Consider the following 16,002-nt stretch of genomic DNA (forward strand, 5'->3'; position numbering starts at 1 on the left):
CGAGAGATAGATGCTACCGAGTTCAGAAGAATCATAGGATGTTTGAGGTATCTGCTTCACACAAGACCCGACCTGTGTTACGCAGTAGGTGTTCTTAGCCGATACATGCACAATCCGAAAGACTCTCACGAACAAGCCATCAAGCACATATTTTTGTATGTGAAAGGAACAACAAACTACGGTCTGTTCTTCAAGAGAGATGGGTCAAGGAGTGTCGTTGGTTATAGTGACAGCAGTCACAACATTGATCTCGATGACAGGAGGAGCACGTCAGGTCATGCATTATACTGCGGTTCATCACTGATCACTTGGACATCGCAGAAGCATCAGACAGTTGCATTGTCATCATGCGAAGCAGAGTTCATGGCAGCAACAGAAGCAGCGAAGCAAGCTATATGGATCAAGGAATTGTTGAGTGAGATACTAAGCAAAGAAGGCGAGAAGGTCAAGCTTAGGATCGACAACAAATCAGCCATTGCTCAAACCAAGAATCCAGTTTTCCATGGAAGGAGTAAGCATGTACTCAAGAAGTATCACTTCATTCGTGCGTGTGTGGAGAACGGGCAGATCGCAGTGGAGCATGTGCCAGGTGTTGAGCAGAAGGCCGACATCCTTACTAAGCCATTAGCAAGGATTATGTTTAAGAAAATGAGGAGCTTAATCGGAGTTCAAGAAATTGATCTCCCTAATTCAAGTTGGAATTAAGGGGGTGAATGTTGGATAATTCCAAGCTTGTGGAAACTTAACATATTATTAGATGTTTAATATGTTAAGATAAACACAATAAGGAAACCTAGAAATAGAAAAATGAAGTTTCTATTTAGGTTAGATTTGTGTTTTCCATATCCCACATGTTAAAGGAAATTATCTTTCATATAAATATAGGTCTAATGGAGAGGTGTTCCATATGATATAAGAGAAACATATTGAGAGCTTTAGTTTTGAGTAGTTTCTAAAGCTAATAAGAAAAATTGTTCTTATAACTCTTTGTGTTTCTAAGAGATTTGAAACAAAAGAAAGTAAGTTTCTTGTAAATTTTAATCAATCCTGTTATTTTTTCCTCTTAACAATTAAAAGAGTCTTAATATATATCTCTTTCTCTGGCAAAGGTAGTTTTGTCTTTTGGTTTCAAAACTCAATAGTGAGCATCTCAGAAAATCAGACGTTGCATACAATTGAGGTAATTTATTTATACTGTTCTCCCATTACTTACTGATATGAAGTTTGTTGGGTTTTGAAGTTCAAATGTTTGTCATGAATTTCTAAAAGTCTACTAATTGTGAAAATCTGTTTTTTTTTTTCTGGTTCTGATGGATAAATCATGGATAAACAAACCACGTTTATTGCAAGATTACAGATTAGGAGTGAAAAATTTCTTGGATTTTGCATTTGGTAAATCTAATGCACCCATGGTAAAATGTCCATTTACTCGTTGTTCTCTAGCCAAATCTAAGACAAGGGAAGATATCGAAGGTTATTTGATTTGTCATGGATTTTTAAGTTCTTACACAAGTTGGATAGTACACGGAGAAGATATGTGTGTCACAGGAAATGCAAGAGTACTTTCTGATAGTGCTCATGTTGAACTAGATTCAACTTTCAACCTCTTGAACGATATTTTTCCAGATATTAGTGCAAATATGAATGAGGAACATGAAGAAGGGTCGTCTGGGCAACCTATTGACACTGATAGACCATCAGCTTCAAGTGGAAATTCTAAAAAAGGAGAAGGTTTTGATGAGATGTTTGCTGATTACAATCAAGAACTATATCCTGGATGCGATAAATTCACGAAGTTGTCCTTTATACTGAAGTTATACCATATAAAATGTATGTGTGGGATTAGTGACAAGGGGATATCCATGGTGCTTGATTTGATGAAAGAAGCATTTTCACATGCTAAATTGCCAGATTCATTTAATGACATGAAAAAGGTTATTCGCAAATTAGGAATGACTTATGAGTCAATTCATGCATGTCCAAACGATTGTATGTTATATTGGGAAGCTGATGCAGAAAGGGGAGTTTGTAAAGTCTGTGAGGCCTCTCGTTGGAAAGATACAAAGAGCACAGAAGTATCTGGATCAGGAAAAAAGAAGAAGAGATCTCCTGCAAAAGTTTTGCGTTACTTTCCCCTGAAGCCACAGCTACAGCGTTTATTTATGTCATCAAAAACTGCTGCCCACATGAGATGGAATGGATCTGCTACTAATAATGATGGTAAACTACGACATCCAAGAGATGGAAGGGCTTAGAAGGAATTTGATAAGAATATCCTGACTTTGCATCTGATCCAAGAAATGTCAGACTAGGGTTGGCGACTGATGGTTTTAACCCATTTGGTACAATGAGTGGTAGTTATAGCATCTGGCCAGTGATATTATTTCCTTATAACTTTCCACCGTGGATGTCAATAAAGCAGACGTCAATGATTCTCTCAATGGTTATCCCCGGAAAACACATGCCTGGTAATTATATTGATGTTTACTTGCAGCCACTTATCAAAGATCTGAAGGAGCTATGGTCTGATGGTATTGAAACGCTAGATGCTTCCACAAAACAAACATTTGACATGCGAACAGCCATCATGTGGACAATAAGCAATTTTCCGGGTTTAGGAAATTTGTCGGGTTGGAATACGTGTACAGCATCAGCTTGCCCAACCTGTAACTTTGATGGAATCGGGCAACGTTTACGACATGGAAAAAAAATTGTTTTATTGGTCATCATCGTTTTCTTCCTCTAGATCATGGCTTTCGGCAGAATCGAGCACATTTTGATGGAAAATTAGAAACCAGATCTCCACCAGCCACATTGACAGGTTCCACAATTATTCATCAATTAGAGCAGTTTTATGTTACTCTTGGTAAAAAAGATAAGTTTGTGGTAGTTGGAAGAAAGAGAGACAGAAGTGATGCCGGAAGATCTAGTACTCAGCAGTGGAAGAAAAAAAGCATATTTTTTGAGCTGCCTTATTGGGAATTTACAATGCTGCGACATAACTTGGATGTCATGCATATAGAGAAGAATGTGTTTGATAATTTAGTCTACACATTGTTGGATGACAAAACAAAATCGAAAGATAATCTGAATGCCATAAAAGATCTTTGTGAGCTAAATATACGTTCTGACTTGTGGCCTGATGATAATGAGAAATATCAAGCTGCATATTTTTCTCTTAACAATCATGGGAAAGATATTTTCTTAAGTGTCTTAAAGAATGTTAAACTGCCAGATGGTTATGCTTCTAACTTGTCAAGTTGTGTTGATGTTAATAGTCGAAAGCTATCAGGCTTAAAAAGCCACGACTGTCACGTGATAATGAGAGATTTATTATCAGTCGCAATTCGGAATCTGCTCCCTACAGATGTGTCATCAGCCATTGTCGAGCTTTGCCAATTTTTTAGAGATATATCTTCAAAAGTCCTTGATATAGATGAGCTTGATAAATTACAAGATCGTACTGTTATGACTTTATGTCGTCTGGAGATGTTTTTTCCTCCATCGTTTTTCACAGTGATGGTACATTTAATAGTGCATCTGACAGAAGAAGCAAAACTTGGTGGACCAGTTCCGTTTCGTTGGATGTATCCGATTGAGAGGTGTGTATATGTCTGTATATGTATATACACAAAACTGGAAACTTACATGATTAAGTTATTTACAGGACTCTAGGATACTTCAAATCATATGTTCGAAATCGCGCCAAGCCTGAAGGTTCTATAAGTGAGCAATATTTAGCTGATGAGTGTATAACATTTTGCTCAATGTATCTAAATGATATAGAGACACGATTTAATCGGATTGGACGCGTTGATGATCAACCTCCAGTTGAGATTAGTATAAGAACAAATTCAGAACTTCCACATATTTTTCCAAACCATGGAAGATTTGTCGGACCAGGTCAGGTTTATTCTCTTAATCATGTAGAGAGGCAGCAAGCACGTCGACATATATTAGTCAACTGTCAACTACTTGATCACTTAAGAGAGTAAGGTTCTATTATTATTTTAGTTATTTTTGCTTGACGTCCTCTAATGTACATGTTTTTTAATTGTCTGTATAGGAAATACAAAAATGAATTGTTGACAAAACAATCTCATCAGGGCAGGAGGAATCGTGCTATCGACATTGACCGAGAAGTTCATATTAATTTTTCAGAATGGATCAAACAGAAAGTACAGACTAATGAGATAGATGGGATAACTGATGATTTACGATGCTTAGCTATGGGTCCGTCTGAGAAAATTTTAAAGTACACAGCTTACAATGTCAATGGTTTCAAATTTCGGGCAACAGAAAGAGAAGCTAATCTGAAAACACAAAATAGTGGTGTGTATATGGCTGCTGAGACTATGAGCTATGCTAGTTCTCGTGATTCTAACCCAAGAACAGGAACTGTTACTTACTATGGAAATCTGATTGAAGTTATGGAGCTAAATTACTATGAAGTTTTCAAAGTTGGATTATTTAAGTGTAAGTGGATGCACACTCATACAGAACGAGGTTATAAGCAGGATGCGTATGGTCATCTCACCCACTGAAGAAGAAGGGGATGAACCATATATATTAGCGTCTCAGGCAAAAATGGTTTATTATGTGAAAGATCCCTCTGAAGTAGAATGGAATATTGCTGTTCATGTTCAACCTCGAGATGTGTATGACATGGGTGATTCAGATGATGCAGAGCCGTTGGAAGATGGATCCGAACCTAGCATCTCTGTTTCTTCGTGAGGAGATATTTAATTATTTATTTGGTTATCGGTTTTTAGAACGTTAGACTATTTTGATGATGAATTATTTTTAACAAGTTGTTTTATATGCTTTTGTCTCTCTTCTTTTTCTCCTGGTTTTCGTATTGTCTTTTTAACATGTTATTCTCTTCCGTTGGTTTTGTTTTCCTTGTTTGTTTGTGACTTATTAATTAGGTGCAGAATATGATGGAAGTAATAGTGCCTGAATATTTATGTTGCATAGCATTCGATGGTCACTTCAATAGACATGGTGGGCTTCGTTGTCAAATAATTCCATGAGCTCTATCTCTGATCTTCTTAAACATTCTACATCTCAAGTCACTGAAAAGGTGTAACATTTTTTTTGAACGACTACTTCATTAATAAGAAGAAAAACATTACACAGATAGCAGAGTAATATCAGAAGCAAGTAGAGTCCCCTTAGCAAGGGCATCAGCAGCTATGTTGTCTGAGCGAGGAATAAAAACAAAGGAGATCACATGGAACTCTAGAGACAATTTGAGAATATCATGAAATATTCCAAACATTTCTTTAAGAGGTTTCCTGTCGTTGATAGCTCTGACTAGAGTCTGAGCGTCCGATTTCACTGTCAAGGTGGAGATGCCCATTTGGCGCGCATGAAGCAAAGCTTCGCGAATGGCCAGGCTCTCAGCCATGAGGGGGGAAGGAACAAAAGTTTCCGATCTACTTTCCGACGTAATGGTATCGCCTGCATGGTCTGTGAAGATCCAGCCAAGGCCTGCTCTATTTGATTCTTCTTTCCACGCCGCATCCGTGCAAACGTTAGTTCCACCAGAGTTGTTCCGAGAAGTGATCTCGATAGGGTGGACTACATTCAGTGGAGGAGTAGTTGTAGTCTGCGATTGTGCCTGACATTGAGCTTCATGCCATTCCCGCGCTAGTTTTATTGCTCGTGTCAGTGTTTCCTCCGGAGTGACTGCTCTGTTTTCAAAGATTAGCTGATTTCTTGAAGTCCAGAGGGTCCAACAAATCCAAGGAAATAGAGGGCCATACGCCAATCCTGACGGTGGGAGATTAGTGATCTTCTTTGAGTTTTTGAGGGCCGTTTCAAAGTCTGGTGTAGAGGTGATGAGTTCCGGATGTAGCAGTGGTGCCATCGCCCAAACTCTTGTTGCAAACCGACAATGTAGGAACAGATGTGATGCTGTCTCTCGCAGTCCACAGTGAATACACTTAGAGGTGGTTAGAATACTTCTCTTTTCTAAGTTCTCTCCCAGTGGCAACGCTCCCTTAACAATTTTCCATAGGAAAACTCTTAGTTTTGGTGAAAATAATCCCCTCCAGATATCGGCGTTCCAATTGCAAGGTTGTGGTGGTGCAGGCCGCAAGTGGGTTGTCTCCTTCATTGATAGGCCGGTGTAGTAACCGGTTTTCGTGCTGTATGCCCCATCTTTTGTTGGAAGCCATACCAGAGCATCAGGCTTGCCTAATTTGCTTGGTTTTATGCTGAGGATCTCCTTGACAGCATGAGGCAAGGTGCGCTCTATTAACGCTTTGTTCCACTCTCCCGACTCCCTACTAATAAGATCTGAGACCCACCAATGCTTAGTCTCAGCCGTTGGCGGTCCCATTGGACGGGTTGGCGTTTCTGAAGAGAGCCACGGTTCCTCCCATAACGAAGTGTCTCTGCCATCCCCGATCGCTTTCCCAGTATTTGCTAGGAGGAGGTCTCTACCCCAGAGGATGCTTCGCCAACCGTGTGATATTGAGGATGAAGCTGAGACACTGAAGAATGGTTGATGATTGCAGTATTTCCCAAGTAAGACCCTTGAGAGCAGGCACTCAGGGTTTGTGGCAATTCTCCAGCTTTGTTTTGCTAGTAAAGCCACATTAAACATCTCTATATCGCGGAGGCCTAGTCCCCCTTCTCCCTTTGATTTAGCCAGCTCCGAGAAAGCAACCCAACACATTTTCCGCTCATCGGGATTAGCATCCCACCAGAATCTTGTTAGCGCTGATTGGATTCGCTTGATGAGACTGAGAGGGAGTTTGAAACAGGTCATGGCATATGTTGGTTTGACTGATAACACCGACTTGAGCATGACTAGTTTTCTAGCACTAGATAACTTCTTGGAGCTCCAACTCGCGGCTCTTTGTCGAATGCTGTCCACAATTGAAGTAAAGAGGTCTTTCTTTCGCCTCCCGAAGTGTTCAGGCAGGCCTAAATACCTGCCCACGCCTCCTTCCTTTGTGATTCCCAAGCTAGCTTGTACTCTGATCTTCACCTCCATGGGAGTCTTCTTCGAGAATGTGATGGAAGATTTCAAGGGGCTTATCGTTTGGCCTGATGCTGTCTCATATTTGATCAGGATGTCCTTTAGCGCGTCCACACTTCGCTGCGATGTCTTAACGAAGAACATCGTATCGTCAGCAAATAGAAGGTGATTGACGCGCGGACTGCCCCGAGCCACTCTGATCCCTGCGAGCGTGCCCCAGTTTTGAGCCACAGTACACAAGCCTCATAGCATTTGGCTGCACATGATGAAGATATAAGGAGATAACGGATCTCCTTGCCTAATCCCCCTCTTCGGAATTATATGGCCCTGCGCTTCTCCATTAAACAAGATCGAGTAAGAGACTGAAGTGATACAGCTCATTACTCTATGACAGAAGCTGTCGTTGAAGCCGAATCTCCGCAAGACCGCTTCTATAAAATTCCACTCTAGACGATCGTAAGCTTTGCTCATGTCCGTTTTCACTGCCATAGAGCAATGTTTGACCGCTCCCGATCGTTTCAGAAAGTGCAGCGTTTCGTGAGTAATAATGACGTTATCCGCTATAGCTCGTTCTGGAACAAAAGCCGACTGATTTTCTGAGATTATCAAGTCCAAGATGGGTTGTAGCCGTTTGGTGATAATCTTAGAAATGATTTTGTAGTAAACGCTGGTCAGGGCGATGGGCCGGTAGTCCGCCACAGTCCTAGGGGCAAGGATCTTTGGGATGAGCTGGATGTGAGTATGGTTGATGTTGCTGGGCAGGACTCCTGTGCTGAAGAACTGTTTGATCTCTCTTGATACTGCAGGTCCCACTGTGTTCCAGTTTGTCCGGAAGAACCCTGCAGAAAACCCATCCGGTCCCGGGGCCTTATCCGGATGTATGGAGAAAGTCGCGGCTTTGATCTCTTCATCAGAAGGTACAGCGGATACTCCCTCGTTAAGCTCCTCGGTTATGGCTGGCGAGATTGCTTCCTCAACTATTCCGGTGTTGATAGAGTTGTTAGTCTTGAACAGGTTCTCAAAATAATCTGAGATCACACTCATGATTTCGTGTTCTTCAAAGACTGCAAGGCCTTGACTATCTTCTATAACTGAGAACTTATTTGTCGCCCATCTTTGTCTGGTTATTGCATGAAAGAACCCTGAGTTCCTATCCCCTAATGCAAGCCATAAGGTCCGGCTCCTTTGCCTCCTATACTCTTCCTCTTCGCTGTAGGCCTTTCGTAGTCGGGCATTGATCTCAGAGATGAGGATATCAAAGGTGTAACATAAAATATGAAATTTCTTTGTCAAACAGAAAATATATAGCTGTTGTCGGTGACAAAGGCTCTTGGGTGTCCAGGTGTCCTACTCTAGCTTGAGCTGTATCTCCATGTTAAATGCATACTCAAGTGTTTGTGTTTTCTATGTGTGCGCATGATATATAACATGAACGCGTCCAGGTGTCAAGCACGCCAAGTGAGCAGTACTCATATACGGTTGAGAGAATTTGAAAAAAAAAACTAAATCATTGAAAATCTATATGCTGCCCCAGTATAATTTTGTGATCCTAACTAACTTAATTTTTATGCTTATACGGATCAGCACACAAATGATAAGAAAACTCTAAAAATATATTTATTTGGTGAAAACTAAAATCCCGCTATCTTTTCATCTCGAGCGGGAATTGAAATAATTATATCTTATATAAACTGACCACCTCTAATAAAATTGTTCTAATTAGGGTTCCTAAATACCAAATCCACGTTCTCTAGGGAAAACCTCCCGCAACCTATCTCTGCGAGTTAACATCGGTGAATTTCATTGGATCAAGGTGATGTATCTCTCTAAGTCTATTGTTTTGGTATTGTATTGTGTTCTTCACTTTAAATAATGAGAAGGAGATCGTTGATTCATAGATTTGTTGATTTCAATTATTTTAGATCATGGATTACATAGACTCAGAAACACAAGAACCAGATGATTTACCATATCTGGAAACAGAGTACGGCATGCCTCCTCCACTTGCCGCCGAATGCAAAAGTTTCAAATGGGAAATAGAAGTTATAGGTAATATAACTAAAAACTATTTCTTTTTTACTTGAAATTTATATTCTTAAAACTGTTTATTTTCTTAAAATTGTTATGTTATTTAGTCATCAGATATTTTTAAGGGAAATTGGGTTGTATAACCATCAAACAAATTATAATTTAATGGCTAACCAAAAGACCTACATCACTTATACATGTTCCTTCTTATACATAATATTGCCATATTGCCCTCAGATACAACCAGTTGAAACCTGCAAGAAAAAAATAAAGAAAAGTTAATAATAATAATAATAATACTCAAAAGTAACGTGTGGTCCTTGAAAATCACACGTTCTCTCACATGTGCTTTATTTTGGTAACTTTACAGTAGATGAAATTCTTCTTCCTAGATTTTTTCTTGAATTGATTTCTTCTCACGTGAAGAACAATCAACTGTGGTAAAAAAGAGGCAACGATGAAGGCGTAGACGGTGAGAACACACCAACTCTTTAATTTTTTTCCTCCATCTCTTAACTCACTGATTCTTACAATCATGCTTTTGTTTTCATATTTTTTTCGTTTTTAAATCTTGCAAATGAGATGGGATTATCGCATCAGAGTTAGATCCATGATAGATATCCACTGATGAAGAATAACGATGGTGAATCTGTAAAGTGTTGTTGTGTCAGAAAAAAGGAGTAGATGAAGACGATCTCTATATGGTAGTAAAGAATAATGAGAGTGAGCCAAATGAATGCGTATCAGCATGTCTAAGAATGAAGAATTGAAGAAGATGAACTTTTCGTGTATACTATATTCGGTGAAATGAATAGTATAGTATATAATCTTTAGGGTAACTATTTGTGTAAAGATACCATACTATTTGAGACAAAATGCTATACTATTCCTTAAAATGTAATAATATGCCATGTTTTCAAATTCGATAGTTATTTTCACTGTCATTTTCTGTGATTGATTGTAATATGAAATTTATTTTTTAAATGTTGCCCAAATTTGATTATTTGGAATCTTCATTATTACCAATTCTAGTTTATAAATATAAATTCTATTATTTAGAAGAATGGTGGTGAAGTTGAGGTTTGCATTAGATTTTGAGATTTGGGTTTACAGTTTAGGGTTTTGGGTTTATATTTGGGTTTAGGATTTAGTAATTAGTGTTTAGGGTTTAGTAATTTCGTTCTTAAACTTGGTCATTTGGAAAATGTAAATGGAGTGGACCAGTACAACTATACTATTTATAGCGGTTCCATACTACGTCGTCTACGTTGAGAAAATTGACAACATATTATATAGATTTTGTTTGGGTTTATACTTTAGTTATTTTGGTTTTGATTTAGTAACTAGGGATTTGTCTAAGGTTTTAGTATTTAAGTGGGTGAGTAGAGTTTAGTTTTTAGGGTTTATATTTGGGTTTAGGGTTTAGTGATTAGGGTTTAGGGTTTATATTTGGGTTTAAGGTTTAGTGATTAGGGTTTAGGGTTTATATTTGGGTTTAGAGTTTAGCGATTAGGGTTTAAGGTTTAGTGATTAGTGTTTAGGGTTTATATCTGTGTTTAGGTTTAGGGTTTATATTTGGATTTAGGGTTTAGTGATTAGGATTTAGGGTTTAGTGATTAGTGTTTAGGGTTTATATTTGGGTTTATGGTTTAGTGATTAGGGTTTAGGGTTTAGGGTTTAGTAATTTTCTTTTCAAACTAGAGTTTACGGTTTAGGGTTTATATGTCATGTCTTCAAATTTGATATTTCTCTTCTATGCCATTTTGTATGATTGCTCGTAATATAAAATTAGTTTCATTGAAATGTTTGACAATGTTAGGGCCATGTTCAAGAATGGCTTTTTCATCAACAAGTACTTTTATTTCTTCTTCTACTATTTTACATATGATTCCCAACTAACATAAATAGAACAAACATTTGTATACTATTTTATACAATGTTCCATACTATGTATGTATAGTACTTGAAAATATTATAAAATATTATATATTTCAGATTTTGATTTTCTTTTAAATATATATTATAGCTTAGAATTGGATTTAGGATTTAGTGGCCATGATTTAGAGTTTAGTAATTAGGGGTTGGGTTTAGAGTTTAGTATGATATTTTCCATCTTTATATTCTATAGTTTAATGTCACAAAATATTATATATATTTTCAGATTTTAATTTTATTTAAAATTATAAATATATAATATAGTTACATTTGAGTTTGGGTTTAGTGGTCCATTTAGGCTTTAGTATTTAAAAGTTGGAGTTAATGAAATGTTTGTGGTGATATGAAATAAAATTAATGAAATGTTTGTGGTTATGTGTATGTGATGTGGCTGTGTTATCTTCCTTTTGTTGGTGACAGTTTGCATTAATTATTGGTCACACTTGGATTTTGTCAACGTCATCTCCACATCTTAGAGTCACTGACAACTTGTATGAATCAAGGGTAAAACCGGTGGAAATGAAGCACAATTGATAGATACTACATTATGTCAAAATCAGTGCTCTGCACTTAATTTTTTTTCTAAACTTAGTCATTTTACAAATTCACCCTATTTTTAATGTGTAGAGAAAGTTAAATTGAAATTCAGAGAACACATTATTAAACGTAGTCAATACGGCACCGTCATTTGTGTGGGCAAGGAAGATTCAGTTATAGTCAATTTATTTGCTATACCGTATTAACTTAGTTTTCATCAAGAGAGCTAATGTTTATTCTTGCACAATGTCTTGTCTAGATAATCAGCTTTTTTTGTTGCAATGCTAGAATTATTTCTATATGCTCCGTTCAAAAAAAAAAAAGATACTTCATGCTAATTTAGCCTATTATATAACACTCATATTTTGTTTTTATTAACAAGATACTGCTGGGAAAATCGAAGGCAAAATGATAACATCTAAAAAAGTTTGGAAAATTCAAAATAGCAAAGTGATTGTTCATTTTGACGAAGTTAGTGGCCAGCCAATCGGAGAGTCGGGAGGTCTACTAGGGTCATGGTTAGGTCAACTAAGCAATGATGCGAATTTGCTACCCATTAACTACAATGACCGGAGAATAGTTAATCCTCACATAAAAAATAAAGTCTGAGAAGTAATACATGTAATACATAACATTTAATCTCTTTATAAATTTTTAACTTTGAGATGTAAGATAATATATTCGTCTGATGAACATGGTTTGGTTTGTTTTTATTATTTCAGTCCAAATTCTGGTTTGATGATCCACCGATGAGAAAAGTGTTTGTGATGAGTGCATTAGGTAGCAGATGCAAAGATGTGAAACTACATTTTTGGAAAGAATACAAGCGAGACAGTCTAAGTGAGACATTACTCAATCGACCAGAAAATGTTCCTGAAAATCAATGGGGTCATTTCGTTCACATGAGATTCACTGAAAAGTGGAAGGTACAGTTTTATTTGTTGGATATTTATACATAGTTCTATATCAAATACAAGCAATATTTTTGTATGTGAGATTTTAGAAAATGCAAGAGAGGAATACAGAAAACCAAAAGAAAAATATCATGCCTCACGTATGTGGTAAGTAATGTAAAGTTAGTTTATTATATTGATATAAACTACTTTACTATACTAATATTATATATATTTATGCATGTTACAAAGACAATCAAGACTGGAAAACGACCATGTCGAGTAGAGTTTTTTATCGAGACTCGCACAAAACCTAATGGAAGCTTTGTATGTGAAGAAGCAAAAACACGGGCGGTTAGTTTCAGTCAATATTATCATAGATTTGTAAGCTAATTCTACTTGATATTTATTCTTCATTTGTGGTTTAGGAAGAACTTACGACGTTGTTAGGCCAAAAGTCACATGTGACAAACAATGCTATTGCTAGTTTAGATTATGAATATGCACAAGTTTTTGGTCCAGAGCGTCCAGGACGAGTACAGTGTGTTGGTCGTGGACCTACACCTTCAAAATTAGTGAACCATTCACCTGTTACGAGACAAGAGATAGAGAATTCAGAAATGGTTATTGACCTGAAGTCACAAGTGAAAGAATTATCAGATCAAGTGAAGGGAATGACTACGTTCATCCAACAAGTAATTGGTACTTCAACTGGTGAATAGGTAATAATATAGTTTATAAATTAATTTTATTTTTATACTTTTGATATGTAAACTAATATATGCTGAACTAATTATTTAGGCAAGAGTATGGGCTTCAAGTTTTGCTGTACCTTTTGCTAACATACCAAACCCAGCTTTTGCCAACGTACCAGTTCCACCAAATTCAAATCAGGTAAATTATAATTAATTTAGTTTTATAATCAATAATTATTCAAAATATTAACTGATTTGTTGTATAATTCAATTTCAGGAATGGAGTGATGATGCTGTTAGAGACTAAGACTCAGACGTTGGAAGCAATGGCAGTGAGCTTCATTAACCTTAGTTTAATAATATTTTCAGTAACTTTCAATTTATTTTATTTTATGAATTTGCATGATGGATTAGTTGATTTGATTTCTAATACTTTATTTATTATCTAAATCAGGTTTTATTCATTTAATTTATTTTCCTGCATTTTTATATATATTTTAAATTTAATAACAAAACAAAATTTTTTTTATATTAATATTAATATAAATCATAAATATGTAAATAAAAATAATATTTGTATCATTTATAAATAAGTGAAATATATTATAATCATTTATGAAAACTGACATAGATTTAGCGTCAATTATATACAAATGATGATAGAAATTTAAATCACTAATTTGTAAATGATACAATTATAAAAATCATTTCTTAAAACTGATATAAATTTAACATCAATACATAAAATGATAATAATACTTTAAATCACTTGCTTTAAATGATATAATTATCAAAATCACTTTTAAAAAACTGATTTAAGGTTAACATTGTTTAAAATGATATATTATTTAAAATCGCTTGTTATAAATGATACAATTACTAATATCATTTCTAAGAATTGATGATACTGTTACATCAGTTTATAATAAATGATTTAACAAATCAAATCAGTTTTTCGAATTGACACTAATACTAAAATCATTTCGCATAACTGATCTTAAAGTTAACATCATTTTCTTACAAATGATACATTTTAAATTCATTTAAAATAATTGATGTAAATATATAATTTTATTGCATCAGTTTTGAATAAAATGATTTAAATTATAACTAATGCAAATATATAAAATAAATGATGTAAACTAGTCTTTTTTTTGTAGTGAGTAATAATTTTTTTAATTAAAATTATATTTAAAATAAAATTTTATTAATATTGTAGATTTAATTATTTTCTTGCCAATATTTTAATATAAATTTTATTTAACTAAACAGAAAATTACGATAAAAAATATTTTTGTTTGTTTTAAATTACATTTAAAAATATATCTGTATATATTTAAATTTATAATACTATATAAATTTTAAATCTAGTTATTTTGGTTAAATATATTAAATCAACTTGTAAAAAATTAATTAAAAAAATTTGATATATAAATTTTATTATTTTCAAAAATTTAAACAAAACAGTATTTATAAAATTTGTAGATATATAAAACAAAATAATAATATTACGATTAAAATTTATTTTTTAAAAAAATTGTAATTTTTTCGAAAAGTTTAATGATAAAATTGTATAATTATAAAAATAGAATTAAATAATATTTCAAAATTTGTAATGTCATATTAGAATATATATATATATATATATATATATATATTAATGATATTGTATGAGTTATTACCATATTCTAAAAGTTTATTAAAATATAAAGCAAGATTGAATGTAATGTATGAGTTATTACCGTAATATAAAAATTTTACCAAAAATATAAATCAACTTTAAATGTAATTATTCATGTCAAATATATCTATAAACTATGTCATCAATTTTAGTAGCCATGTCATATATATTTTTTTTGTGAAAATGATTGTACAGAGGATATGTGACAAATCAGTTCTCAAATAATGTCTAGGGATTATATGTAAATGTAAACTTATACGGTGGCTTTTGTTTATAAATTTTGTAAGCATTTCTTTTTTTTTTCCTTTTTAAACATGATAAATGTGAAGCTCTCCGGCATGTACATGACGTTTTGTGTGTGGAACTCCGAATGTAACTTCAAGTCTGGTGTGGATGGTGCCCTCAGTGTGACCTTTCGAATGATGCTATGTGGTCTTGGTGTCTGATACAAGACTTTTCAAGGGTCTAAGATCAAATCAATGTAGTATAAAAGATTGTCGAACCAATCCTAGGTGATTATGATGCAAAAAGAATGCAAGACCATGCTTAATCTAAGTGCTACCAGTTTTTGAGATGATTTGAAACTAGATTACTACCTAAAATGCAATAAAGGCACAAGCTTTCTTTCTTATAAGAAGGGAGAACTCATGGGCTATGGGAATTGATCTTGGATGATCAAGATTCAACCTAAAGGTGTCAACTTTTAACCAATCTATTTCTACCTTAGGCCTAGACACAATCCTAAGCAAACTCTATCCCTAGATGAATGCTCATTTACCTAGATAACTCAAGCATCAAATTCCTTTGGTTGAATGTTATCTAAATAATCATTAATCTCAAGTCTACTAGCCATCTTAACACCTTTAACAACAAATCCCTTTGGCAAATGATGTTAAAAGCTTAGGAGAGTTGGTTCAGGCATTTCATCAAACACCTTCCGGGTATGAAATGCCTAGAGCTCAACTTTAGAGAGGCCAACTCTAAAATTGCATTAAAAGCTCTCTACTAGCAAGGAACCGCTGCGTCAGGCCGCTCCCGCACTTGGTCTCCATTTCTTGAGTCTTCATCTCTCGAACGTCTACAGCGGCTTCAGTACACCGCTGCGTAAGGCCGCTCCCACACTTGGTCTCCGTTTCTCAGCGCTGGCAGCGGCTTCTTGAGGGGCAAAAAGGCCGCTGGGACTTCCTTATGACGCTGGGACACTTGATCAATGCGTCTCCTTCTCGGGAATCACCCCTTTTT

The 16,002-nt window shown here is 35.3% G+C and overlaps 1 protein-coding gene and 1 pseudogene across 1 annotated transcript; one reads left to right on the plus strand and one right to left on the minus strand.

The window, feature by feature from the left end:
- Positions 1-5,131: 5,131 nt before the first annotated feature.
- Positions 5,132-7,135, minus strand: LOC106324009. Its single transcript, XM_013762038.1, has one exon. It carries the CDS (start codon positions 7,133-7,135, stop codon positions 5,132-5,134), a length of 2,004 nt encoding a protein of 667 aa, XP_013617492.1.
- Positions 7,136-8,916: 1,781 nt separating this feature from the next.
- Positions 8,917-13,386, plus strand: LOC106324011 (annotated as a pseudogene).
- The last annotated feature ends 2,616 nt before the right edge of the window (positions 13,387-16,002 follow it).

Source organism: Brassica oleracea, chromosome C2 (assembly GCF_000695525.1).
Source record: "Brassica oleracea var. oleracea cultivar TO1000 chromosome C2, BOL, whole genome shotgun sequence".
Classification (NCBI taxonomy): Eukaryota; Viridiplantae; Streptophyta; class Magnoliopsida; order Brassicales; family Brassicaceae; genus Brassica; species Brassica oleracea.